The 21,481-nt window shown below is 40.2% G+C and overlaps 1 protein-coding gene and 1 long non-coding RNA gene across 3 annotated transcripts in view; one reads left to right on the top strand and one right to left on the bottom strand.

The window, feature by feature from the left end:
* Nucleotides 1-21,481, top strand: part of fam117bb (family with sequence similarity 117 member Bb) — a 113,289-nt gene that overhangs the window by 59,675 nt on the left and 32,133 nt on the right. For both annotated transcript variants that reach the window (XM_088606705.1, XM_088606706.1), the window contains exons 3-4: nt 2,072-2,164; nt 7,348-7,461. In XM_088606705.1, the coding sequence (XP_088462831.1) occupies nt 2,072-2,164; nt 7,348-7,461 (207 nt within the window). The remainder of the gene's footprint in view (nt 1-2,071; nt 2,165-7,347; nt 7,462-21,481) is intronic.
* Nucleotides 15,409-16,619, bottom strand: LOC148648785 (uncharacterized). The gene is made up of 2 exons (XR_015926460.1): nt 16,361-16,619; nt 15,409-16,039 (listed from the first exon to the last, which is right to left on the bottom strand). It is a non-coding gene; the product is annotated as an uncharacterized LOC148648785 (long non-coding RNA).

Genomic DNA, 21,481 nt, shown 5'->3' with positions numbered 1-21,481 from the left:
TAGCTCCTGATTTCATGCATGCTTAGAGTCGGAGCCAAACATAAGTGGGCCATATGGACTGGCTGCTGCTGAATGCTGATTGAAAAGACAGGTGTGCTCAGTGTGAGTGTGGCTGCAGGGACGCAGGCGTGAGCCTACAGAGTATCTGCAGGGAGCATAAATGCAGAGCAAAGTAGTGGTTTCTGAGAAATCCTCGTTCACAGATTAATCATACCAGACTTCGAACACTGTACATCTCCAGACAGCTGGAACCGTTGCTGGATTATCTCCATGAGGGTGGTATGTCATAGTAGGATTTTTCCAAGCTTTGGTAGATGATGAAGGTTTTCTTTGTATTTCGAAAGGTCACTTGTTGCTAAAACTTCTGTCTTAATCCCATGCTTCATTCTCTACTCAACCCAATATTTAGAAATTCCACGCAGGATTACATAATAAAAACCTTCTTTGAAACGTCAAGACTACACATCCCACATACGATGTGCAAAGATCTGGCAGCAATTGACCTCTATCTGAGGTAGATTTGTATCTTAATATGCAGATTAGTACATTGGACCACTGTTGTGAAACAAAAAATAGAAATGAATTGCATTTTTTCATGAACTGCTGAAGTCGAGCACAGAGCTCCATTAAGAGGTTAAAACTGGGAGAAGTAGGTCACCTCTAAAATTACATAGCAGAACAGTGAACTCTTCTCACCCCGCAATTGCAAAACGCAAGAACAACGAACTTCTCCAAAAACAAAAACTGTGAAACAAGCCTTTCATGCAAAGATTTCTTTTGGGTTTTTGGCTGTTCTCTACACTTATTTATCTTTTTAAGTAGCGAGGCAATCAACATCATCCATTTTGTGCAAAGTGAAGTCTTAGTCATTTAAAATTAAAATTTCACACTGCAGTTTCTATCTTTGATTTCAATCCTACACTTTTTCCCATATTAACATTTCTGGCAAAGGTCAACAGAAATGCATCCTTTTATTAGATTTGCCCTGAAGCTAAGAGCTTTCTCAGTTTGGTCTCTTCTCAGTTTGGGGGGGGGGGAGTTTTAAGTAAAATAACTTGCACTGCAATAAGATAAATATTTGTTTCATAAAATTATAGTTTTTAAAGTGTTTTTTTACTAGCTTAACTGCTTGGAAATGTACTACTGTAGCAATACTGTCCTTGGAAATAAGGATCTTTGAATTAAAACCACTTTTAGGATTCTGCTCATGAAATCATGTTACATAAGCTAGAATGAAGTGACTCATGACTTTTGATAAGTCTGAATCCCTTTTGGAATTTCCTTTACAATGGATCTGAAAGAGAAACAGAGCCTCGTTATGGGTGTCCGTCTTCTTGATTTAGATGAGATTTATTGTCTCAAATTTACCTAAAAGCTGTAGACACCTAAAAAGGAAAGACAAACTTTTTGTCGTACTAGTTTCTTGCCGGCCACTTGCTTTTCTTGAATTGTTCACACAGTTTGTGTGATCCTATAGTAAACCTCATGGCAAACTGAGAGCAGACTTTGTGTATGATCACTGGGAGGTGTGCTGTCTTTCAAACCTGCGCATCGACGAAGTCAGCATGCCTGTTTACCTTGAGAGACGTACTGTCGACGTTTCATTGTAGCCACTTAGAGCATTGCCACCGGGAACTGAGGGCCAGAGGCTGGAGACGAAGCGTGCGTCTGTCCGTGTTGATTTGAACTACCCAAAGCATGTGTGAAAGGGGTTCTCCTCAGTCCCTTACAGGCACACCCGGGAGTCAGTGTTATAGAAATGCGAGGCGGCCATTCGGTGGATTCTCCTGTTTGAATCTAATCAAGTATGAAGTTTATGGGGCTAATCTCCAAAGTAGCAAGAATAGTAAAACGAGGGTTCTATTCAGTTCGAAAGCCGCATGCAGTGTTATGCAGATAGGTGGCTTGATTGCAAATGTTTTAGGGGTTTGTCGGCACCAAGTCCGTGCGCGCACTGGCATAAACATGCGCACAATCATTGGCACGCTTAAATAAAGTGAGAATAATGAAGTGTCAGTTGAAATCATTAAAGCCCTTTCTGTGCCGCCTTCTCTCCCTCTCTCACCGGCAGACTCCCAGCGCCTGGGCAGAAGAATGTTCCGAAAAGAAGAAAGGCTCTCACAAGCGCTCGGCTTCCTGGGGCAGTACCGACCAGCTTAAAGAGGTCAGGAACATTTTTCTTCTCCCCGGCTTTGTTCCATTCACAGCGAGGTCAAGACAGTCCTGCGCGCCGCTCCATCCATTCCAGCCCGCCTTGGCCTTTCTGCAGATTTGGAATCATTATCATACGATTCTTGGTGTGCAGTGAACCACAATGGTACTGTTGTCATGTCAAATTAAGGTCCCTGTTTAGGCCAAGGTTTTCATATTGCACTTGCTAATGGCTTACCCCCCACGGGACTTATCTTTTTTTTTTTCATCTTCTTTCCATTTGTACATGAAATTGCCAAAGACATCACGCATCCACCCCACCCCTCAGCATATGGGCTTTTCAGAGAGAAACGTCTCTTGAGGATTTTAATTTCCATCCATTAAATGTTGATTGGGGAATTACAGGGCGTCTTTCAGTAAACACTTGCCACCAAATATGCCTTTATTATTATTCATAGTGTTTCGGGATTCATGTGCATCACTCCAAGCACATTTTGCGACACGTGTATTGTAGCTGTCTCCATATGAAACATCAGATGTGGAGCAGAAGTAAGTTGTTGCCCAAGCTTTTCCTCTTGCAAAATCTTGTTTTCCCAGATTATTTAGGGAAATAGATTTTTTTGGGTGATCCCGTTGAAGAAGCGAAGGTTAATTCTGAGTAAAATGTGTCATGCATTATAATTGAAAGCACTTAGTGGTGCTTTTCATCCTTAGTGTGCTCTTTAAATAAATGCTAATCTATCAATACAGGTAACAATGTCGGTGACAATCGTGTTAGCAACCTCTGAAAATCCAGAAGGAAAATCTTCCAAAGGAGTCCAGAGACTCTTTACTTTTTTTTTGTTTTCAATTTAGCTATAGAACTCCTTTCCTTGAAAAAAATGACTTTTTACTTTTTGACTAGTTTAAAGGTGCATTAAAAAAGTCCAGTTAAAGCACATAGATGTGGGGGGAAAAAAAGACAATTTTTTGTTTCGCATATGATTAATTTGGAAGCTTTCACTTTTTCATTGAAGGGGCATAATATATCAGCCACAGGAGGTAGTGAAAGCGTTCTTGACAATTATTTATCTAGAATGAATAAAAACAGTCAACAAAACTATGGAAGACACTTGTTTACCCTTAACCGAGAGATGGTTAGTACACCTACATACCAACTGAGTCATCACTTCCTGCAAATGGAAGCCCACCTGCGTCTGAGAGCTTTGTGCAGAGCGTATTTTCCCTGTGGGTTACCGGGAAGATTAAAAGACTGTCTTTCTCAGCTTCATTATATATAGTATGACACCATGCGGGGCAATGCACAGTTAGAGATCTTTTAAGTAGGCAGGGCCTCAAGAAAAAACACATGACTTTATTTACAGTGCTGAGAAAAATAACAACAAAAGCATACCAGAGCTCTAAATTGAACGAATCAGTCCTTCACTAACTACAGCCAGGCAGCAAAGCTGATTATTGGCTTCAAAACCCTCAGAAACACAGTCCACATCCTTGTTCTTTCTCCCATACTGGTTCAGTTTCTTGGTTGTTCCTCAGACCCATCTTTCTGGCTGCATTTCTGTCTCCCTTCAGTGGGTTTGCACAACTAGGAATCTGCTCCTTCTTCCCAGGCCATTGTAGGTCAGGTGATGGAAGGTTAAAGGGTATACCCCTACCCCTCCAAGGCTTCTGGGAGTTGTAGTATGCACCAGATCTGCCCTGTTGTCTCCTCCTATCTTTCTGTTACAATAGGTATCTAAAATATTTGAACAGAACACCAACTGCATTTTGAAACCATTTTTAAAGGTGTACATTTGTAGGGGTATTTATATATACGAACTGCAACTCCAGGGCTTGTTTTTGGCTTTAGTTATGGACTGTGCCTCAATTTTGAATTTAGTATTCCTGAAATCATTAACAGGAACACTGTTAGGTAAGTGTCATTAAATACAATAGGATTTGCATATGAAATCCAGCCGTTAAGGTAAATCTGCATGCAAAAATCTGCTTAAAGTAGGCACTTTCAGATCAAGACCAGTTAAAATCTAGTAATCTTCAAAATAATCTATCAAGCGAAGGCTTTTTGCTTACAGGCTCAGATGAAAATACTACAATTTGTTAGTATTGGCAATGAATAAAAAAAATTAATTAAAGGCAGGCAAAAGAAAAAGAATGAAAAGAAATAAATGCCACTGACTTTAATCCTGAATATAAGAGTCACAATTATCTCTGTGGTTTTTAACTTGCTTAAAAAAGAATATTGACAAAGCAAAAAGCGAATGGCAGCTCACACACGAGACACTTCTCGGCCTTTTGTGTAGAGCCCCTGGCCGCAGTTAACAAATAGCCCAGCAGGCTTCTTCCCAGGAGTCTGGAGCAAGCAAGGGTGGGATGAACCCACCAGGAATAACTGATCGGAGGGAGGGGTTTCTTTTCAAATGGCAAAATCTAGCATCAAATCAACCCCCTACCATAATGCTGTAAAGAAATGAAATCTAAAGCAGTGGCACAAGAAGACAAGTATGATGTGCAGAACTATGCTGACATTGTTTGAGAAAGCTCTCTGCAGCATGAATCCAGCCTCGACATTTCAGTCTGCAGGATTCTTCCTTCTTTCCCAGCAGAATCTTCTAGGCAGTGGATGAGCTTAGGGTAAAGTGGGTCCTGATTATACTCACTGTTTGTATTAGGGCTGCTTCTTCTGTTGATTAAATTATTCCAAAACACGAATCAAATTAAAAAGAAAATATCATCAGACTAGAGAAGAGAGAAATATAACCCATGCACATGTCCTTACCCTGTCCTTCAGTATTATTAATGAGGATATTTTTTTTCCCCCTCAGAATCACGTGAATTGTCATTTGACATTCTGTGTGTGCATTTTCAGAGACGGATTGTAATGTTGTACTGTCTCAAACGAGAGTAAAACGCCACTTAGTTAAGTTTGGGGTAAAAGATTTTACAGTGAATAGAGTTGGTAATGAGGTGAGGAAGTTAAGTCAATTCTGAATGAGGTTTTGGTCATATGACTAATTATTTTTTATATGAACCTTTTGTTGGGCAGCTTACAAGCTTTATGTAAAGATAATGAAAACATCATAAGTTTTATTAGACGGAGAACAATCTAAGATCAGAAAATGAATTAAGTACTGAGTTTAGTGGCTAATGCAGATCAGAAAAGGCGTTTACATAGTCTAGAATTCAATACAGAAATTAATTCACATAAATACTTAGTAAGGCATTTGCAGTGAGATGGCAGAGCTGGATTTCTGAGTACTTTCAATAGGTGTGGAGCCAGAGAGGATAGGAGGGCAGTCTGCGAAGGTGAGTTTCGCGGAGGTGCCAGACAGAGGTGAGGGAGAGGGAGCAGTCCTGCTCAGCTGTGTGTACATTGCTAGTTTCGTCACGGAGAGGAGATGGAGTAGGCAGGTGAGACTGAAGAGCGAGATCAAAGTCCGGAGGTTACAGAAGGGGCTGGGGCCTGCCTGATTTCTAAAAGACTCCGGAAGAGGAAGGAAGTCTGCAGAGTACAGTGCGTACTTTGGCTTGGAGAAGTGAACATAAAGTCGTCTAAGAGAATGGGAATATAAAGAGTAGGCGGTAAGTCATGAAAAGAAGACCTTCTCAGCAGAAGCAAGGGTAAACTACTTAGGGCTCACGCTGATTCCTTCAGAAATAAGGAGGAGAAAACAGATGGTATAATCTATCCAATTCAGTGACTCAGCCTCTCTAATTGAAAATTGCTGGGAGCTCCACAATCTGGGGCTATCATAGCCCTGTGCACTTTTATCCCGGGCCAAGCCTTAAGTAAAGGACTGTAATAGAGAAACATTTAAAGTGACTTCTGAAATTCCTCAGCCGTCAGTGCGAATAGGTCCTACTTGAAGTTATGTGGTCTCCTGTTTTGCTCATGTCTTTGTGTTTTGAGGCTCAGTGTCTGTATTTTTTAGAAAGCTGTAGAAAGGAGCATGAAACGGGGGGTTTAAAGCAGAGCAGTGCAATAATCCGGTCTGGATGTTCATTTCACAGGGTCGAAGTGTTATGACCTTTTTGCAAATGCGTTCCAACTGCAAGCCCCAAATTTCTCTAATGTCTAAAATTTCGCAATTGTCAATCTAAACAAGGAATTTTAGGAATACCAGTCCTATTTTAACTTGGTTAGTCTGTTTATTTTTTTAATGATTGAATAGGTATGTCTGTTCAGACCAAATTTGTCTTGACAAAGTCAAATGTTTAATGAGCATTGTTGCACAGAAAAGAAAATATAAAAAATGATGATAAGATCACTTTATTGGCCATATACAATTTCTTCCATTAGGAATTTGTCTTTTCGCACACCCCAGCTTGCTCTCCATGAGACACAGACGGGGAGAGAGAAGCTTGGGGTCAGAGCACAGGGTCAGCCATTTATACAGCGTCCCTGGAGCATTAGTTGCCAGAAGAAGAGTTTAGTAGGAAAAAAAATAAGTTTAATAAGAAAAATTTGCAAGGGCATGACACAAGTGACATAGCAGAATACACAGGCTGCTTTTGGCTGTTTTTTCTCAATAAATGGAAGAAAAGGAATAGTTTTTATAGATGGGATTTGTATTATGTGGCACAGTACCTGAACCACCATCACTGCTTTGATTTTGCTACCTTTTTACAACGTTGATTAAAAGGTAAATTTGGAAATATATTTTTTAAAGCAGACAGGTTCAGTGTGTGATTGTGAGGCGGAGATGCTGTAGAACACATAGGGATTATCTCCATTATTTCTCTAGCATTCTGAGAGGGTTTGATTTTTGTTGGGCGTTTTTTGTGTCCTGTTTCTTTTATATGTACTTATTTCAGTCAATACAGTGAGACTCAGTGCATGCCATTAGACTTTGTTCTCTTCCTGATGCAAAGGTGTTCAAAACTTCAGACAGGGAGGGGATACATAAAGCACACCAAAATACAGCACTGCCCAGTGCTTTTTGTAATAGTGATTTCATTTTTACTATGATGCACAAATTGGAACATACCGGGTTCAAATACACACCCGTTTCAAAAAAATATTTATAAACATTCTCCTTCCTCTTGTCATTCATTCATTTAGTTTTACTTTCAGCTTCTGTTCCACCCTGATATTGATGTTTGAGCAATGGGAGAACGGAAGAACCATTTTCCCCGCCGCGCGAGATGTCTCTCTGCGCGGCCGGCTCTGACGACGCTCTCTTTGTTTCCTTTCGGTAGATCGCGAAGTTGCGCCAGCAGCTGCAGCGCAGCAAGCACAGCAGCAGACACCACCGCGACAAAGACCGCCAGTCCCCTTTCCATGGCAACCACGCGGCTATTAACCAATCACAGGTGAGGGGCGGAACCGTTTTCTGAAGTGGCATGTTGGCGGTCACCATGGTAATCCGGAAGTGTCCTTCAGGTAATGGTGTCATGGGAGTTGGCCTTTGCCAAGCCTGCAGGGTGAATTCAGCAGAGGATGGTGTGGCACAGGGGCAACGTCTAGTGTGAAGTGACAAAGATCCTACAGGTGCTGTGAAATGTTTTCAGTTTGAGATGAGTGAAACATGGCATCTTGCAAGGGTGCCGCAATTCTATGACTTGTTTGAGGTCAGTCGGGGTCTTTCTCTGTGCTGGGAAAGAGTAAACTGTAAAGGGACACACAGATCAGTGGGAAACAGTTATGTTCTATAAGGTCTTTGTTAAATTGCTGTACAAGTGGCTTGCTCCAAATCCTATTCTAAAATATATTCTAGATATAATATAAATAAAATAAAAATTCCTTATATAGGTCTTTTTCTGGACACTCCACTCAAAGTGCTTTCCGGATAATGGGGACTGTGTAGCCCCCATCTGGGCGATGGTGCCCCCGTACGCTCATCACACATCAACTATCAGTAGGGAGGAGAACAGAGTATTGAGGCCAATTCATAGGTGGGGGATTCTTAGGAGACCATCATTTTTACCGACCTGTTACCTTTACCACTCAAGACTGCGATTTTACGTTTTATCTGAAGGACAGCAACGTTATTTACGGTACAGTGTCCTTATCGCTATACTGGTCCCACTAACCCCTCTTTCAACAGCAGCGTTAGCTTTCCCAGGAGGCCTCCCATCCAGGTACTGGCCAGGCTCACTCCTGCTGAGCTTCAGTTGATTGCCAGTTGTGAGTTGCAGGGTGATATATGTCCTTGACTAGTTTGGATTCAGATGTTTTTCTTACTTGTGTAAGAGTTCTACGGGTGTTTCAGGTTCCTTTAGAGTCACCCTATACATATGTTTTCTGAGGTGACGTTGAATTGTGTCGGGAGTGTAGCAAGGGTGATGTAAATTGTATTGCGAAAGCATAACAAGTATTTGTTCACAAACTGTTTTAATTATTTCTCGTAAGGAATCCTTTATAAACCCATGACCATAGGTTATTGGCAGAAATACAGAGACGTATATCCATTTTGAATAGAAAATAAAAGTTGTCTTTGTTTTAAAAGAGAGGTTGCAGTAGTTATGGAACGTTTTTTGTATGGGATACGTTTGTGGGCATTTTAATATTGCTAAATGTATTCATTTAAATTCATGATGGCTGCAGTGATCTGCTTTACATATTCTAGTAAACCATTTTAATACCATTTTAATTTCATACGCTTCATCATTGACATGCAAAGCTTTCATCTATCAGATGGCTGTGAAAAAATAGCCTAATACTAAGATTTGTTTTAAGACAATCTTGGCCATTGAGGAGTATTGTGACTGGTGCCGGACCCATATCCATGTGAGGCCTATGAGCAGAATAGTGCTCATTGACAGCCTTGGTATAGGTTAGGTGCTTTGCTTGTTTGGAGGTGAAACAGGCGCTACAGTCATAACAATCACTGTGCCCGTTACCTGCTAGCGCACTGCAGCACAGCAGGAAAGAGCGATTGTGCCCAAGGTGAAAGAATTTCTGCTGTGATCCCTGCCTCAGTGTTAATAGGCAAATCTTCATGCCTGTTTGTGACAATGACTTAGGGTTGACTACTGTTTTCCTGAGAATTAATTTGTGACCCCAGCCCCTTTCATATTCTCAGGCTACAGTGGGACCTCCCTCAGTATAGATCATGTGAGAACTCCTGCAGTACAGTGATTCAGACTGGCTGGGCAGAGATTCGGCTAGAAGTGAGATTAATAGGCCTTGGAGGGAAACGGCAGAAATGAGTAAAACATGCAGACGATAATTTATCCGTCAGAGGATTGGGCTTATATATTTTAAGCGGGATTGCTGTTCTGCCCTGGCAAGCATCCAGTATCACATGAATTGACTAATGTGTTTACTTGTCAGCAATAGTGGATTTCCAGGATTGAACACTGTAAAAATATTCACATTTTCTATTCCCTCTTTTCTAGTACAAATGAAGGTATACGTATTACAATATGCTGCCAGATCAATTACTAGTAGTCTTTTACGTTGCAATCTAGAAATCTTTTCAGTTTTCATAAGTGTTCAAATGCAATTCCAGAAAGATTTATTCATGTTCTTTGACCAAGTCTGCTTTCTAGGAAGAGATGAAAGCACTGACCCAGCAAACAGCTGTAAATAATCTGTGCAGTAAAAGCTCTGGCTTCGTAGAAAAAAAAACAATAGTCATTAGAGGTTCCAAGTGTAAAATTTATAGCTTTTTTTTTCTGTGAACCTAAATCAATTGTCTGTCAAATGCCTTGATTCATGGTATGTGTACGCATGCTTCTCTGAAGTCCAAACCAAAGTATCTGGTGCACAGTGCACAAGATCTTCTACAGCCTTTTCCATGTTCCAAAATACAATTTTCAGCAAAGCATTTTTCCTCTGAAGAGATTTAATTTCATTTCCTAGAAGGTACGGTGATGCATGGAAGGAGAATCTTTCAGGTTTCCTTCAGAACTGCAGTTCACTGTGTTGAAGTCACCTAAGTTCCCTTTCTTATGTAGTGATGTCCAGGTGTCTTTAAATTATCAAGACCCCCCCCCATGACCTTTGAAAAGTGTTCAATTGGTCCAAATAAGCTCGTGATTAGTGCAATTAGGTCTTTAGGAGCAGAATTGGTACTTTTGCAAATAATGTACACCTGCAGTCTGGTGTTTTGCACCAGTGTGGCAGTACAAATACTGGTCTTTTTCTGTCCAGTTGAAAAAGACATTTGCATTTAGACATGTAGTAAGTTTTTTTTTTTGTCATATGTAGTTTGGGTGGTGCAGGCTTAAGGTCTGCCTGGCAGGTGAAGACTGTTGATCAGGTTTTGCTGAGGATGCAAAATGGGATTCTTTCTCAAAATGATGCCATCGTCGGTAACAAATCTTAACACACTGTGAAACCAACAGAACTCTAGTGTACTTCATAACCCACTATTATGATTCAATTAAGAAATTTAATCAGATCTCACAATTTCTTATAAGGCATTTATATTGCTGGAATACTGTATATAGATAGAATGCAAAGATAATATATTTCCTGGATGAAGTATTTGTTTAAATGCCTGAATGAGCTGCAGTTAGTGTTTGATTCTGCACATACTATAAAGAAAGCTTTGGTTAGAGATGCCCTTCATTCTGCACACCAGGAACACCAGAGGGACATTCTATACAGCGCCATAAGAAAGAAAGGATTATGTCATCTGTAATGCTGCATGTCAGCATCTGGGTGCCTTGCAGTGCTTCGGAATGCTGAGGCCCCAGTAATGCGAGGCAGAATAATGCACAATAAGTTGATTGTTTTAACCTGTCATACAGTGTGTCAGATGTCAGATCCGAACTCACACAGAGAGAGTGCTGATGGCGCTGCCTTGCCAGGGGCTGTGGCTGTCTGAATGCAAGGAGGAAACAGATCGAAGTGTCCGTTGACGGGCTGCATAGAGACAGACCCTTGACAAAAGATCGGGCGGTCCCCGGTTTGCCATCGTGATCAGTCACAGTTGGCACTAGGTATTTAATGAGAAGTGTTTCCAGTTTTACACACCACAGGGTGTGTCACCAAACACACACACGCACACTTTTTTTTATATTTGGCCATTCAAAGTCTCACTCATTGTCCACATTGTAATTCATAATATGATAGGAGCACCAACTACTGTATTTGGACTATGAATGCTACGCAGCTGCTTATGCATGAGAACTAATCCAGTAGAAACAAAAGCCATTGAAGGAATAAGTGCCTGGCATGCATTTGCATACGGATGCAAACCTAGTTCTGTTATCTCTTCTTCTGAAGACGTTTCATAATTGCACAGTATGTCTTGTAGGCATTGGCATTACTCTGGTATTACTGTGAGTCTGTGGAATGACACGGATTGTGCTGCATTGTTTTAAATAATTGGCTGTTTGCTTAAATGTTGAAGCTAAAAAAAGGGGTGAAAGCATACAGTACAGTCTATTTTTTTTTCCCCAGTCTGGTTGATTTAAGTTCTGGTGTCTTGGGATTAGTCCAGTACTTGACAGAGCCCTCTCTTTGAATGTTCGGGGGTGGGGGGGGCTTTGCGGTGTGAGGACCGTCTCTTTGGGCAGTCTGGGGAAGACAGGTGGCGGGCAACTGGCAGAGGCTCTGGCCCCCATGAAGAGTGACATGCATGAAAAACAGCCAAACAAGTGCATCCGCTCATTAAACTGCCCTGCTTGTGGAAACGGCCCAAGAAAAAAAAAAATATCAAGGCTTTACTCTGACAGAGAAAGAAGGAGGCCCTTTTTTCTTCCTCTTTCTCGCCTGTAAGCTGCTCGTGGTATTTAATCATCTAGGCCAGGTGCCTGAAGAAGGCAGTCTTATTTGGGCTGGCATAAAAGGCTTCTTTTTTTTTTTTTTATTTGGAAAACGTGCCACTGGACATGTGAATAAGTGAGACTACAGGCAAGCGTTTTCTTTCATCCCAGCAGCAGCAGCAGCAGCAGCGTTTGGTCAATGCAGCTACATTATGTGCTGCCGCCAGTCCTCCATTTAAGACACGCTTACTGTCCTCCCAGACACGAGGGGCTGTCTTGAGTGACTGACAGGCCCAAGCCATCCTATATCCCACACGGAGCTCTCACGTCTCGGTGAGCTAATGCTTTTTTTCGCCGGATTGTGTTTACAGTGCCTGTAAAAAAAAAAGATTCTTCAACTGTGAGAATCTAGACAAGAATGGAAGTCATGAGAGAGGTCAGGACCTGCTTAGATACAAATAATACAATTTAGGATGATTCATTTCTTCTTCTTTTTTTTTTAAAGTGTTTTGGTGACACAGGATCTGATTTCTCCTGTCTTTCCTTGCTGTTTTATTTCATTTTCTTTCAAAACAAAACGAAGATGAAATAAAAGCAGGCTGTTCCAGGTAATTCTGTTCCAAATGTACCCCTTCGAAGCTTGAGTGGAACAGTCGCTGCTAAACCAATGAAATGCCTTCTATTTTTACCCCAGTGTGGGATACTTGTGATCTCTGTAACTCGTCCATCTGTTTTGACTTAAAACAGTTCATATTTTATTAAGGATAAATAAACCGTATTGTCATGCAAAGCTGTTGTGTGGTCTTAATGCTTTGTTTAATGTCATCCAGGAAGACCGCAAGTTCTACCTCCACAGTTATTTTTTATCTGATATGGACCTCTAGCTATGGCTTGGGGTGCTTGGCTATTTACAGAGTACTGTGTAAAGCAGGGGTTGGTACATATTACAGTAAACGATAAAGCTCCATGTTTGTGGAATCGCTGCCTTCCAAATGATATTTGGACTTGGAGTTTTTTTTTCTATTGATAAATCTCACTTTGCCTCTCTGAGATTACTTTTTGTTGTCAAAACGCACAATGTAAATGTAAATTATCTTGTATTATGCAGTATACAGTCCTGCCCAGCCAAGCAGGTGGTTTGCACTGTGCCAGTACATTTTTAACAACGTCTGAAAGACGGTCTCTTTCCATAAACGAGATGTGGGATCGAACATAATTTACATCCAGGCATTTTCCAACACATCGTCCAGTTCAGGGTCACAGAGTAGCCGAAGTCTATTCCGGCAAGCAGCGGGCACAAGGCTACAGTAGATACACCCTGGGTGGGACACCAGTCCATCACAGGGCAGACGTAGACATGCACACACGAACCTACCAGCATGTCTTATGGCTGTGGAACGAAACCAGAGCTTGCAGAGGAAACTCCATGCAGAGCGTACCTCCGGTCCTAGTGCTATAAGGCAGCAGTGCTAACCACTGTACCACCATGCTGCCTCCACATGTTCTACATTGAAGGCAAACATGGTTTAGTCAACGCACACAAAACGTTGGAACATTTTCCCATAGCTAAACTGAGGTCTTAATAAAATGAGCCCTGAATCCCTGACGAGACCGTTCTGCAAACAGGCTACTCTGATGTTTCTGCATGAGTAGAACATGTTCTGAGAGACAGCTCTGTGCGGCTTATTGTTGTAAATAACTGTCCAGGCGAATCTGTGGTCTTACTGATCCAGATGTTCTAATGAATAGCGTCCGTCTGACATAATATGAAAAGACAGGCTAATTATTGCATTTGGGAGGCCTCTTGGAATAGTAGGTAGGCCCCTGGTCTCATTAAAAGAGGGTGCATTCCATCTAAGGGCAGTCTTGTCCTCTCAGCTCACTTAAAACTTCAGAAACCAAGATGAGCATCATCTCAATGAGTGAGTAGGTTTGTAAAAACCTTTCAATTGACCGCACACAGTAATTTAAGTCAGCACTCACATTTTGTTAGTGATTTAGAAGACCCCCTTTCAAAACGTTTCTAGCATCTTCAAACCAAAATCTGTGAAGGCCCTATATTACCTATATAGTTACCTATATTAGCTGTGAGCTTTCTGATTCCTTCGGCGATTCTCTTCATGACTGGAAAGAGATTTTCTTCTGTTTTCTTTTTTGGGGGGAGTTCTGGTTTTGATTAGCCCTTAATGGAAACCAGCAGAGTTAAAATGGCAAAGCAAAACAGTTTATGCTGAAGATTGTTAATTATAATAACTCAGTGTTTATTTTGTTCTGGGGAACAGGCTAAATGACCCCTTCTTGATGCCTGGTTATGTTTACCAACTGTCAGGACACACTGGCAACTTTGAAAAGTCAGTTGTCTCAGCCGGAGGGTTTTTTTACCCCAGTTTCTGTTAAAATTATATTTGAGATCTGCTTGTTTTTGATGGTTTCTGAAGAGGGAGACAAGCTTTGATCAGGGTTCATTTATTGAAACTATTTGGGTTGCTTTTGCAAAATTGATGCATTTAGGATACACCTTTTTTTTTCTTAAAGGAATTTAACTTATATTTGGTGAAGATGCACAAGTAAGTCACAGTTTTAGAAATTCCACGTTTTTCAAGTTATTATTTTCCACACTTGTTATGCGCTGTTTTCTGTGTAACCTCAGTTGTTCCCTTGCAGATGGTTGGGAAATTGATCTGTAGTAACACACTGTCAGTGTAATATTATTGATAGTTTTCAGAGCCGTCTTAAATTGCATGCATTCTCTCACTTCATATTCTGTTGTGTTTGTGAAATGTCCGTAGTTTTTCATTTTCTTTGCTAGATAGTTGGGCCAGTAAGTAATAGTAAGAAGGGATGAAAAATTAAGGAATCACGCAACATACACAAGTGAAACTGTATACATTATATATGTGACTGAATCCCCACACCCCCACACTTTGATGTACCGGAGAAGATAAATAGAATCTACTTGTTGGTTCCTTTAAACATGACTGATAAGCATAGTGCCTTTGCTTTATTCTTTGCACAAAACAGCATCACCATTTCTGGTCATACTTATTGCATGTGAAGGTTTGTGTGTCGCCATTTATGTTCGTTGTTTGCATCGTGTCCAAGGAGTAGTAGTTCAGGTGGGGAGCTGCGTCAGCATGCGTAGGCTGCAAAGGAACAAGCAATAGGTTTATTCCATGCTGAAAAAAAGAAGAAAGAAAACGCAACGTTTCGGCCGTGGAGCCTTCTTCAGGTGTGAGCATGTCCAAGGAGTGTCTCTTTAATCATGTGTTTTTGAATTTCTGGCTCAATTACATTATGGTGCAAAATTTGCCTTTTGACCTGTATTCCAGCGTTATGGTTCGAAGATGCTTGTTCATTTGCTGGTACAAACCACTGTATTCTTTTATAATTAGACGGTTTTACGTTTTTTATATAGCTCCATAATTAGAAATTATAGCCCATGAAAACAAGGACATTCGGATTTCTCCTCTGCATTTCAGGGAACATCTTTTTCTCAGGTATTTTTGGCTAAGGTCCTGAAAAGTTTTAAAGTTTTATGTTTCGGCTCAAACCCCATGCTTCTTCAGCTTAAGAGAGGAAAGAAACAGCCGCACCTTCTCGTTTAATACCAGGAGCGGCTTTTATTGGAGAAGAAGGAGAAGGGGGGAAAAATACTGGCTTCTATATTCCTGGCCATCCTGAATGGCACGCTGTTAATTGAAGCCCTGAGAGCTCTGACTTGATCCTCTTGTCAGGCTGCCAGAAGATCATTTACCGAGGCTCAGAAAGCATGAATGACACTCCTATTTACCAGCAGGCAGGGCGCTCCGGTGGCAGGCAATTTTTAACCCTTTCACAGGGTCTGGACCTCTTTGTGTGAAGGGCCCTTTTTTTAAAAAAAGGGATAACATTGATCTAAACAGCAACAAAGGCTGCGCATAACCTTTGTGGCAGACACCGCTTGGCACAGGGGGTTTAGGGAGTGCGCTTTTATGTTCCCTTGAAAGAAGGCGGTGGTCCCGATTCGTCAGCATTCACCAGTGAAAGAGCTTGAGGAGGAGCTGGGTGGGGGGGGAGAGGAATGAGAAAGCCGTGGCGGCGCTTTAATTGAACACGAGTATCAAGGTCATTATTGCCGCTCTGGTGATGTGAAAATAAAACACCTTTCCTGTACTCTAAAAGAGTACAGATCTTCGAAAGAAAAGACGTGTCTTTGAGCTTTCATCCTCCGCGATGTTCTCCACAGGCGGGGCTGACCAGTTAAAGTAAGCAAAGAAAAAAAAAACTGTATTATTTATTATATAAATTGTAACGTCAGCCTGGTTATCAGTTGGTTAAAAGGTCTTTCTTTTTATCTGTAAGGTTGTTTCTCAACGTTGTGCTTGAAAGATGTAATAATTTCTTTCTCATGGTTATGGAAGGTTAAAAATTGTTTATATGATCCAAAAAATGTGCATTCAATTTTGCATAAAGGTAATTACGAAACACTAGCAGCAGTAAGCGATTTAACTCCTTTAAAATAGCGATCAAAAGAAACTTTTCTAAACTTAAATCTAAGATATGACTGGCTTACCTCAAAACCTCATGTCAGAACTTATTCCAGAAGAGTAGTGCATCATGTGAAGAAGTGAGTCCTGCACACTGTCAGTGTTTTGTTTGTGGTCTCCGAGAAGGGCCAGCAGCCCTGTCACGGTGTGTTGTCCCAGTGGCTGAAGACGCAGGGGGGCGCGCCAGGGCCATCTCCCATCATGTCATGCATGTTCCGTCTGACCCGGCGCTGATCTGTGCTGACAGGTCTCGCCGAAGGCAAGTCTGCAGCCTCCCACACTGGATCTGCCGGTTATCAGATATCCTGGGGTTTAGGGAAATTAGCAAATGAAATACCAGCCCTCCTAAAGTATAGCCTAGGTGAGAGCATGAGGGAACATACTAATGATGGCCAGTCCTTCGACAGGAGAGCTTCAGTTCTGGTGTAGACTTACTGTCTGTGGAGAAATAAAGTTGGTTGAGCTGTTCGACATCTGCATCGTGAATACAGTGCCCCATGGAGCACTGAAACCTAGCACATATACATGAGACCGTGGGGAGCACAGTCCCAGATGCAATGACAAGACTTATGCGACCGCTGTTTATTTCTACAAAGGCTTGCGATCCTGGAAGGACACTGTTCAGTTTCCGCTGTTGTTGTCCATGGGAATTGTGTAGGTTTCTGGAGGGCACGAATTACTGTCTCCCAAAAACCACAAACCAGCTCATCCGTAGATTTAAGTACAGTAAATCGTTTCCATCAAATCGCAGGCTAAGCCAATCTAAGCTGTGTGTTCTGGGTAAAATAAATTGTGTCATTAAAAAAACATACTGATGCGCTCTACTAACCTAACAATAACAAAACACAATACTACACTTTAAATTACAGTGTGCCATCTACTGCGTAGTTTTGTGCTCAAAGGATAAATAGTAAGTACAGCAAGTAAGTACATCACAAAAAGGATTTTATTTAAGGCATGGGGCAATATATGGTTTCAGGAAAATATTAAATGTATTTTAATGAGTAATAATGTTTGTGTAGAATGTTAGAAATTTGCATCAGAGCGGTTAATAATGCTAACTGAGCAAATTAGTTTGTGTGCTGATCATGACTATAGTCAATAAATATTTTGGCCTTGAATTGGCAAGTCAAACTTTGATGAAGATTCTGTTCCTTAAGGCATGCTTACGCAATTTAATAATTTAATATTTTAATTACCTACCATTGTATTGGATTTGTTTGGAAGATCTGACTGACCTATAATAGGATATGTCTTCTATATTTGTTTGAGCTGCAAAATTGAAAAGTTTTTTTTATAGATATATACGCACTAGAGTTCAGATCATTTGTATAACTAAGGCTGATCAGTGGTGATCTCTAATGACCAATTTGTCCCCAAACCAAAGTCATTCCTATTGGAAAATCTTGTTTATTTTTTCTGCATATCTTCCAACGCGTTATTTTATCTACGTGCACGTGCGTCTGATTTGAGCTGAAGAGTTAGTCTATGCTTCAAAGGCATACCTCGTCAAAAGCTTTCTGATCTGGAATCTCTGAAGGGCATTGTTTGAAGATCAAAAGTGTTTGCAGTTACTCTCATGCATTAATGAAAGGAGCTCAGCCAATGCGATCTTACAGCACACTGTTTTGGACACTGGGTTTGGAATACACAATAAGGATAAAAACGAAATTAAAAATCTTCCCATGTCCATCTTCCTTGGCACCCCACTCTTCTCATCCCTCAGAAAGATAAGAGGGCAGACAGATGGCTTGACGTTAAATGTCTATATAAATATGTGCATCTTTATTTGTTTGAAATCATCACATTTTCTTACCCATCGATTTTCATTTGTTTTGTGGGAAGTACTGTTACTGGTAAAGCAGGTTTTAATTATTCTTTGCATCAGTCTTAATTGATTTTAATTGAAATCCACACCCAGACATATTTAAGTTAAAAAATTCACTAAGTTACTTTGTTGTTCTGGATTGTTCTTAATATGGTACGTTTTCTTTGCCTTTCATTTCTAGATGTCTCTGTTTTACTGATGCGCTAAAATAATTTTTATTACAACTTAATTTGTATGATATTTTCTTGTTAAACAGATTTGCACTTAAAATATTAATTTAAAATATCCGGTTCAGTGAACTTTAACTCCCCCTTTAATTTAATTTCTAAATTAAATTAATTTCTCCTTTTTAATGCTTATCCAAGGTGCTGATGCTACAGAAATCACACTCCGAGATGATTTGACTATGTGCTTATAACTATATGCAAAGATAATTAACAGAAATATGATCACAGTGTTTTGTAGAAAAGGCAGTCCTCCTCTTCCTGCCACACACACAACATTTCAAAGTCTATCAAAGTTAGTTGCTTAGCTTGCTTCACACACACTATAGTTATTTCAGTATCCATTTAGTTGCCTCCTCGAGTTTCCTTGACCGTGCTTCCTTTAGCATCTTGTACAGAGAGAACCCCCCTGAAAGAAAAGGTGTATAAAAGTAGAAGCTCTTCTGGTCCTTAAGCAGCCAAGAGAATGTCAAATGTTTTCTAGATATTTCTCAAAGGAGTCTGGTGTTTGGTGAATGGCTTCAGCCATATTTCTTGGAAGTCTGCTCCAGGTACTCACCACTCTTTGTGTAAAGAGGCATTTCCTATTGTCTGTCCTAAATGGGTTTACTGTACTTTGCAGCTGTTACTCCATGTCCTTGTTTTACTCTGAAAAAGTTGCCTCTGTCTATACCAGTGTGGGTTATTAGACATTTTAATCAACGTTTGTGTCAGTTGTTTTTAAGACTGGAGAGTTTTTGCACTTTTAACCTGTCCATATATGAGAGTTTGATGAGACCAGGAATCCTGTTTGTTGAACTTTCACCCCTTTTTAAGGCTTCTTCTTGTTTTCACAAGCTAATTTATCTAGTTTGCAATCTAAGCCAGAATCTAAATCGTTGATAACGGCGCAGGTTCAAGCAGCAGTTAAGGATTATGTCCCTTAATCCCTTAATTATAATCCTTACGGTTTCCCGTTTGTCAACTAATTCTTCATCCATTTGTGTACATTACCTTGGATAAGAGTCCTTTTTAATTTCACAATTAACCCCTATAGAGGTTTTCTGGAAATCTAAATGCAGTATCATGTTGTTTGCTTAAGTGCTCACAACAAGCAACCTGTGTAACTGGTTCAAAGAATTATATTAAGTTATCTAACAAGATCTTCCTATTTAAATCCATGCTAATGTAGAATTTGAATTCAGTTTGTAATTCACTTGCAATTTTACAATTTGTGGGTACAGCTCCTTCCTTAATGAAATGGTACATGAGATGCACAGTATCCTCTATACAAGTCTATGAATAACATTGTTCATTAAAGTACGACCGGGAAAATGCCTTGAGTCCCCAGCGATTTATTACTTATTTAGCTAGTTTACGTTTACTTTTTCATGTAGAACCTCAGGACCAGTTCTGTTAAAATTACCCAATACTGATAGGGCTATTTCTAAAACAGGGAATGTTATTGATGTCTTCTCTTGCAAAAACCTGCTTGACATATTCATTTAGCATTCTTACTATTTATTTTTCTCCCTTAACCCCCTATTATCTTGAAGTATTTATTTTCACATTGGCATTCCTTTCACTGTTGTAGTACAGAAAAGAATCACTGGCTTTTTTTTGGCTCCATTTTCTACCTTGGCAATTCTCATATCTTTTTTCAGCTGTGCCTATAGCTAGGGATACTTTGTCAATACTTTGGCATTGTACTACAGTATATAAAGTATGTTACAACTTCCTTGTACTTGTGGGCTCTGGTTTTAGGGTAAATACTGTAAAAAAAAAAAAGTTGAAATCATGTAAAAACAACAAAGAAAAAAAAGAGGTACTTTGCAGAGAGGTAGTCTGCTTTAAATCTTGCTCCCTTTTACCTTTTCTGTAGAATGCTCTTTTTCTTCTGCTTTTTTCATATTTTTATATGTGTATCCAGACTTGGACTTGGGATAGATTTGCTCTGAGTGACAGGCTCCTCTCACTAGCTTCACAGAGAAGACAGCGACTGTATCTTGTCTGTCAGGTCCCCGTGAACGGACCACTGCCACAACTGACTGTCCCGACAAAACAGTCGTCATTAGGAATGTGCTACCAAAGAAACCATATGCAGTATGAGTGGAACACCTTAAGTTAAAAGTTTTGATTGCCTCAGACAGACCCTATTTACCCAATATATCAGTAAAGATATGGGTGCTAGGTGATTTGTTAGTCCGTAACTTTGAATGATTAGGCAGATCAACTAGGTATAGAGAGACCAGTCATACAGTACTTTCTAAAACTTCCGGTAGTGGCTGTATTGGATCATATCACGGTGCGTTCTCTCAATTCATGCGAGCAGGTTTTATGACCTACCTCCCTTCCCTTCGAAGAGCTCTATACGATATGAATAATGAGTTTTAAGGAGGCATTTTAGAATGCCTGTGGCCAAGAAAAATTCATACAAGAGATCCTTTGTTTCCTGTGCAATCGGTATATTAAACTCAGCTAAATGACTGTTTCCTGTATTATGAAGCCATCGGATTAAGTGTAATGATAGTGTAATATAGACACAGTGGGATGTGTATACATGTATGTGTTGTCACATGTCTAGGACTAGGTTTGTTTTTAATGTGTGTTTATTTTATGTTGAGTGTTATTGGGTTTTTTGTTATTTTGTCCGGTGATGCCAAAGACAAATTTCCACCCTTTTGAATGGACAATAAAGTTATATGTTCATCTTAAGCTTTTGTATCTTAATCCTGAATGTTTTCAGTATTTATCAGGAAGTCTAATCATCTACTGGGATTCTAGAAATGGTTTCTTTAATCTTCGAATGCCAAATAGGTTTCTGCCTATTTTAAAATATACATTTGTGATCCACTGCAGAAGCGATAATGTTTCTGTGCTACAGTATATATGCTTTAAATGTGAGTTACTGTTTACTAAGCAATTAATATGGGCTCTTTAATATTTTTGAACATGTAGTGGGCATGGACAATAATGGGAACTGTTGTGTTTATCTTGTTTCAGAAAGATCTTCTGCAATTACTGTTTGAATCATGCTCTGATTGTAAAAACCTTTGGTTTTGTTGTTTTTTGTGTAGGGAATTCCTAATTAACCATCCCTGCATACAGCACTTCAG

Source organism: Lepisosteus platostomus, chromosome 14 (genome assembly GCF_059453375.1).
Source record: "Lepisosteus platostomus isolate fLepPlt1 chromosome 14, fLepPlt1.hap1, whole genome shotgun sequence".
Lineage (NCBI taxonomy): Eukaryota > Metazoa > Chordata > Actinopteri > Semionotiformes > Lepisosteidae > Lepisosteus > Lepisosteus platostomus.
This window is presented reverse-complemented; position numbering and strand designations above follow the sequence as displayed.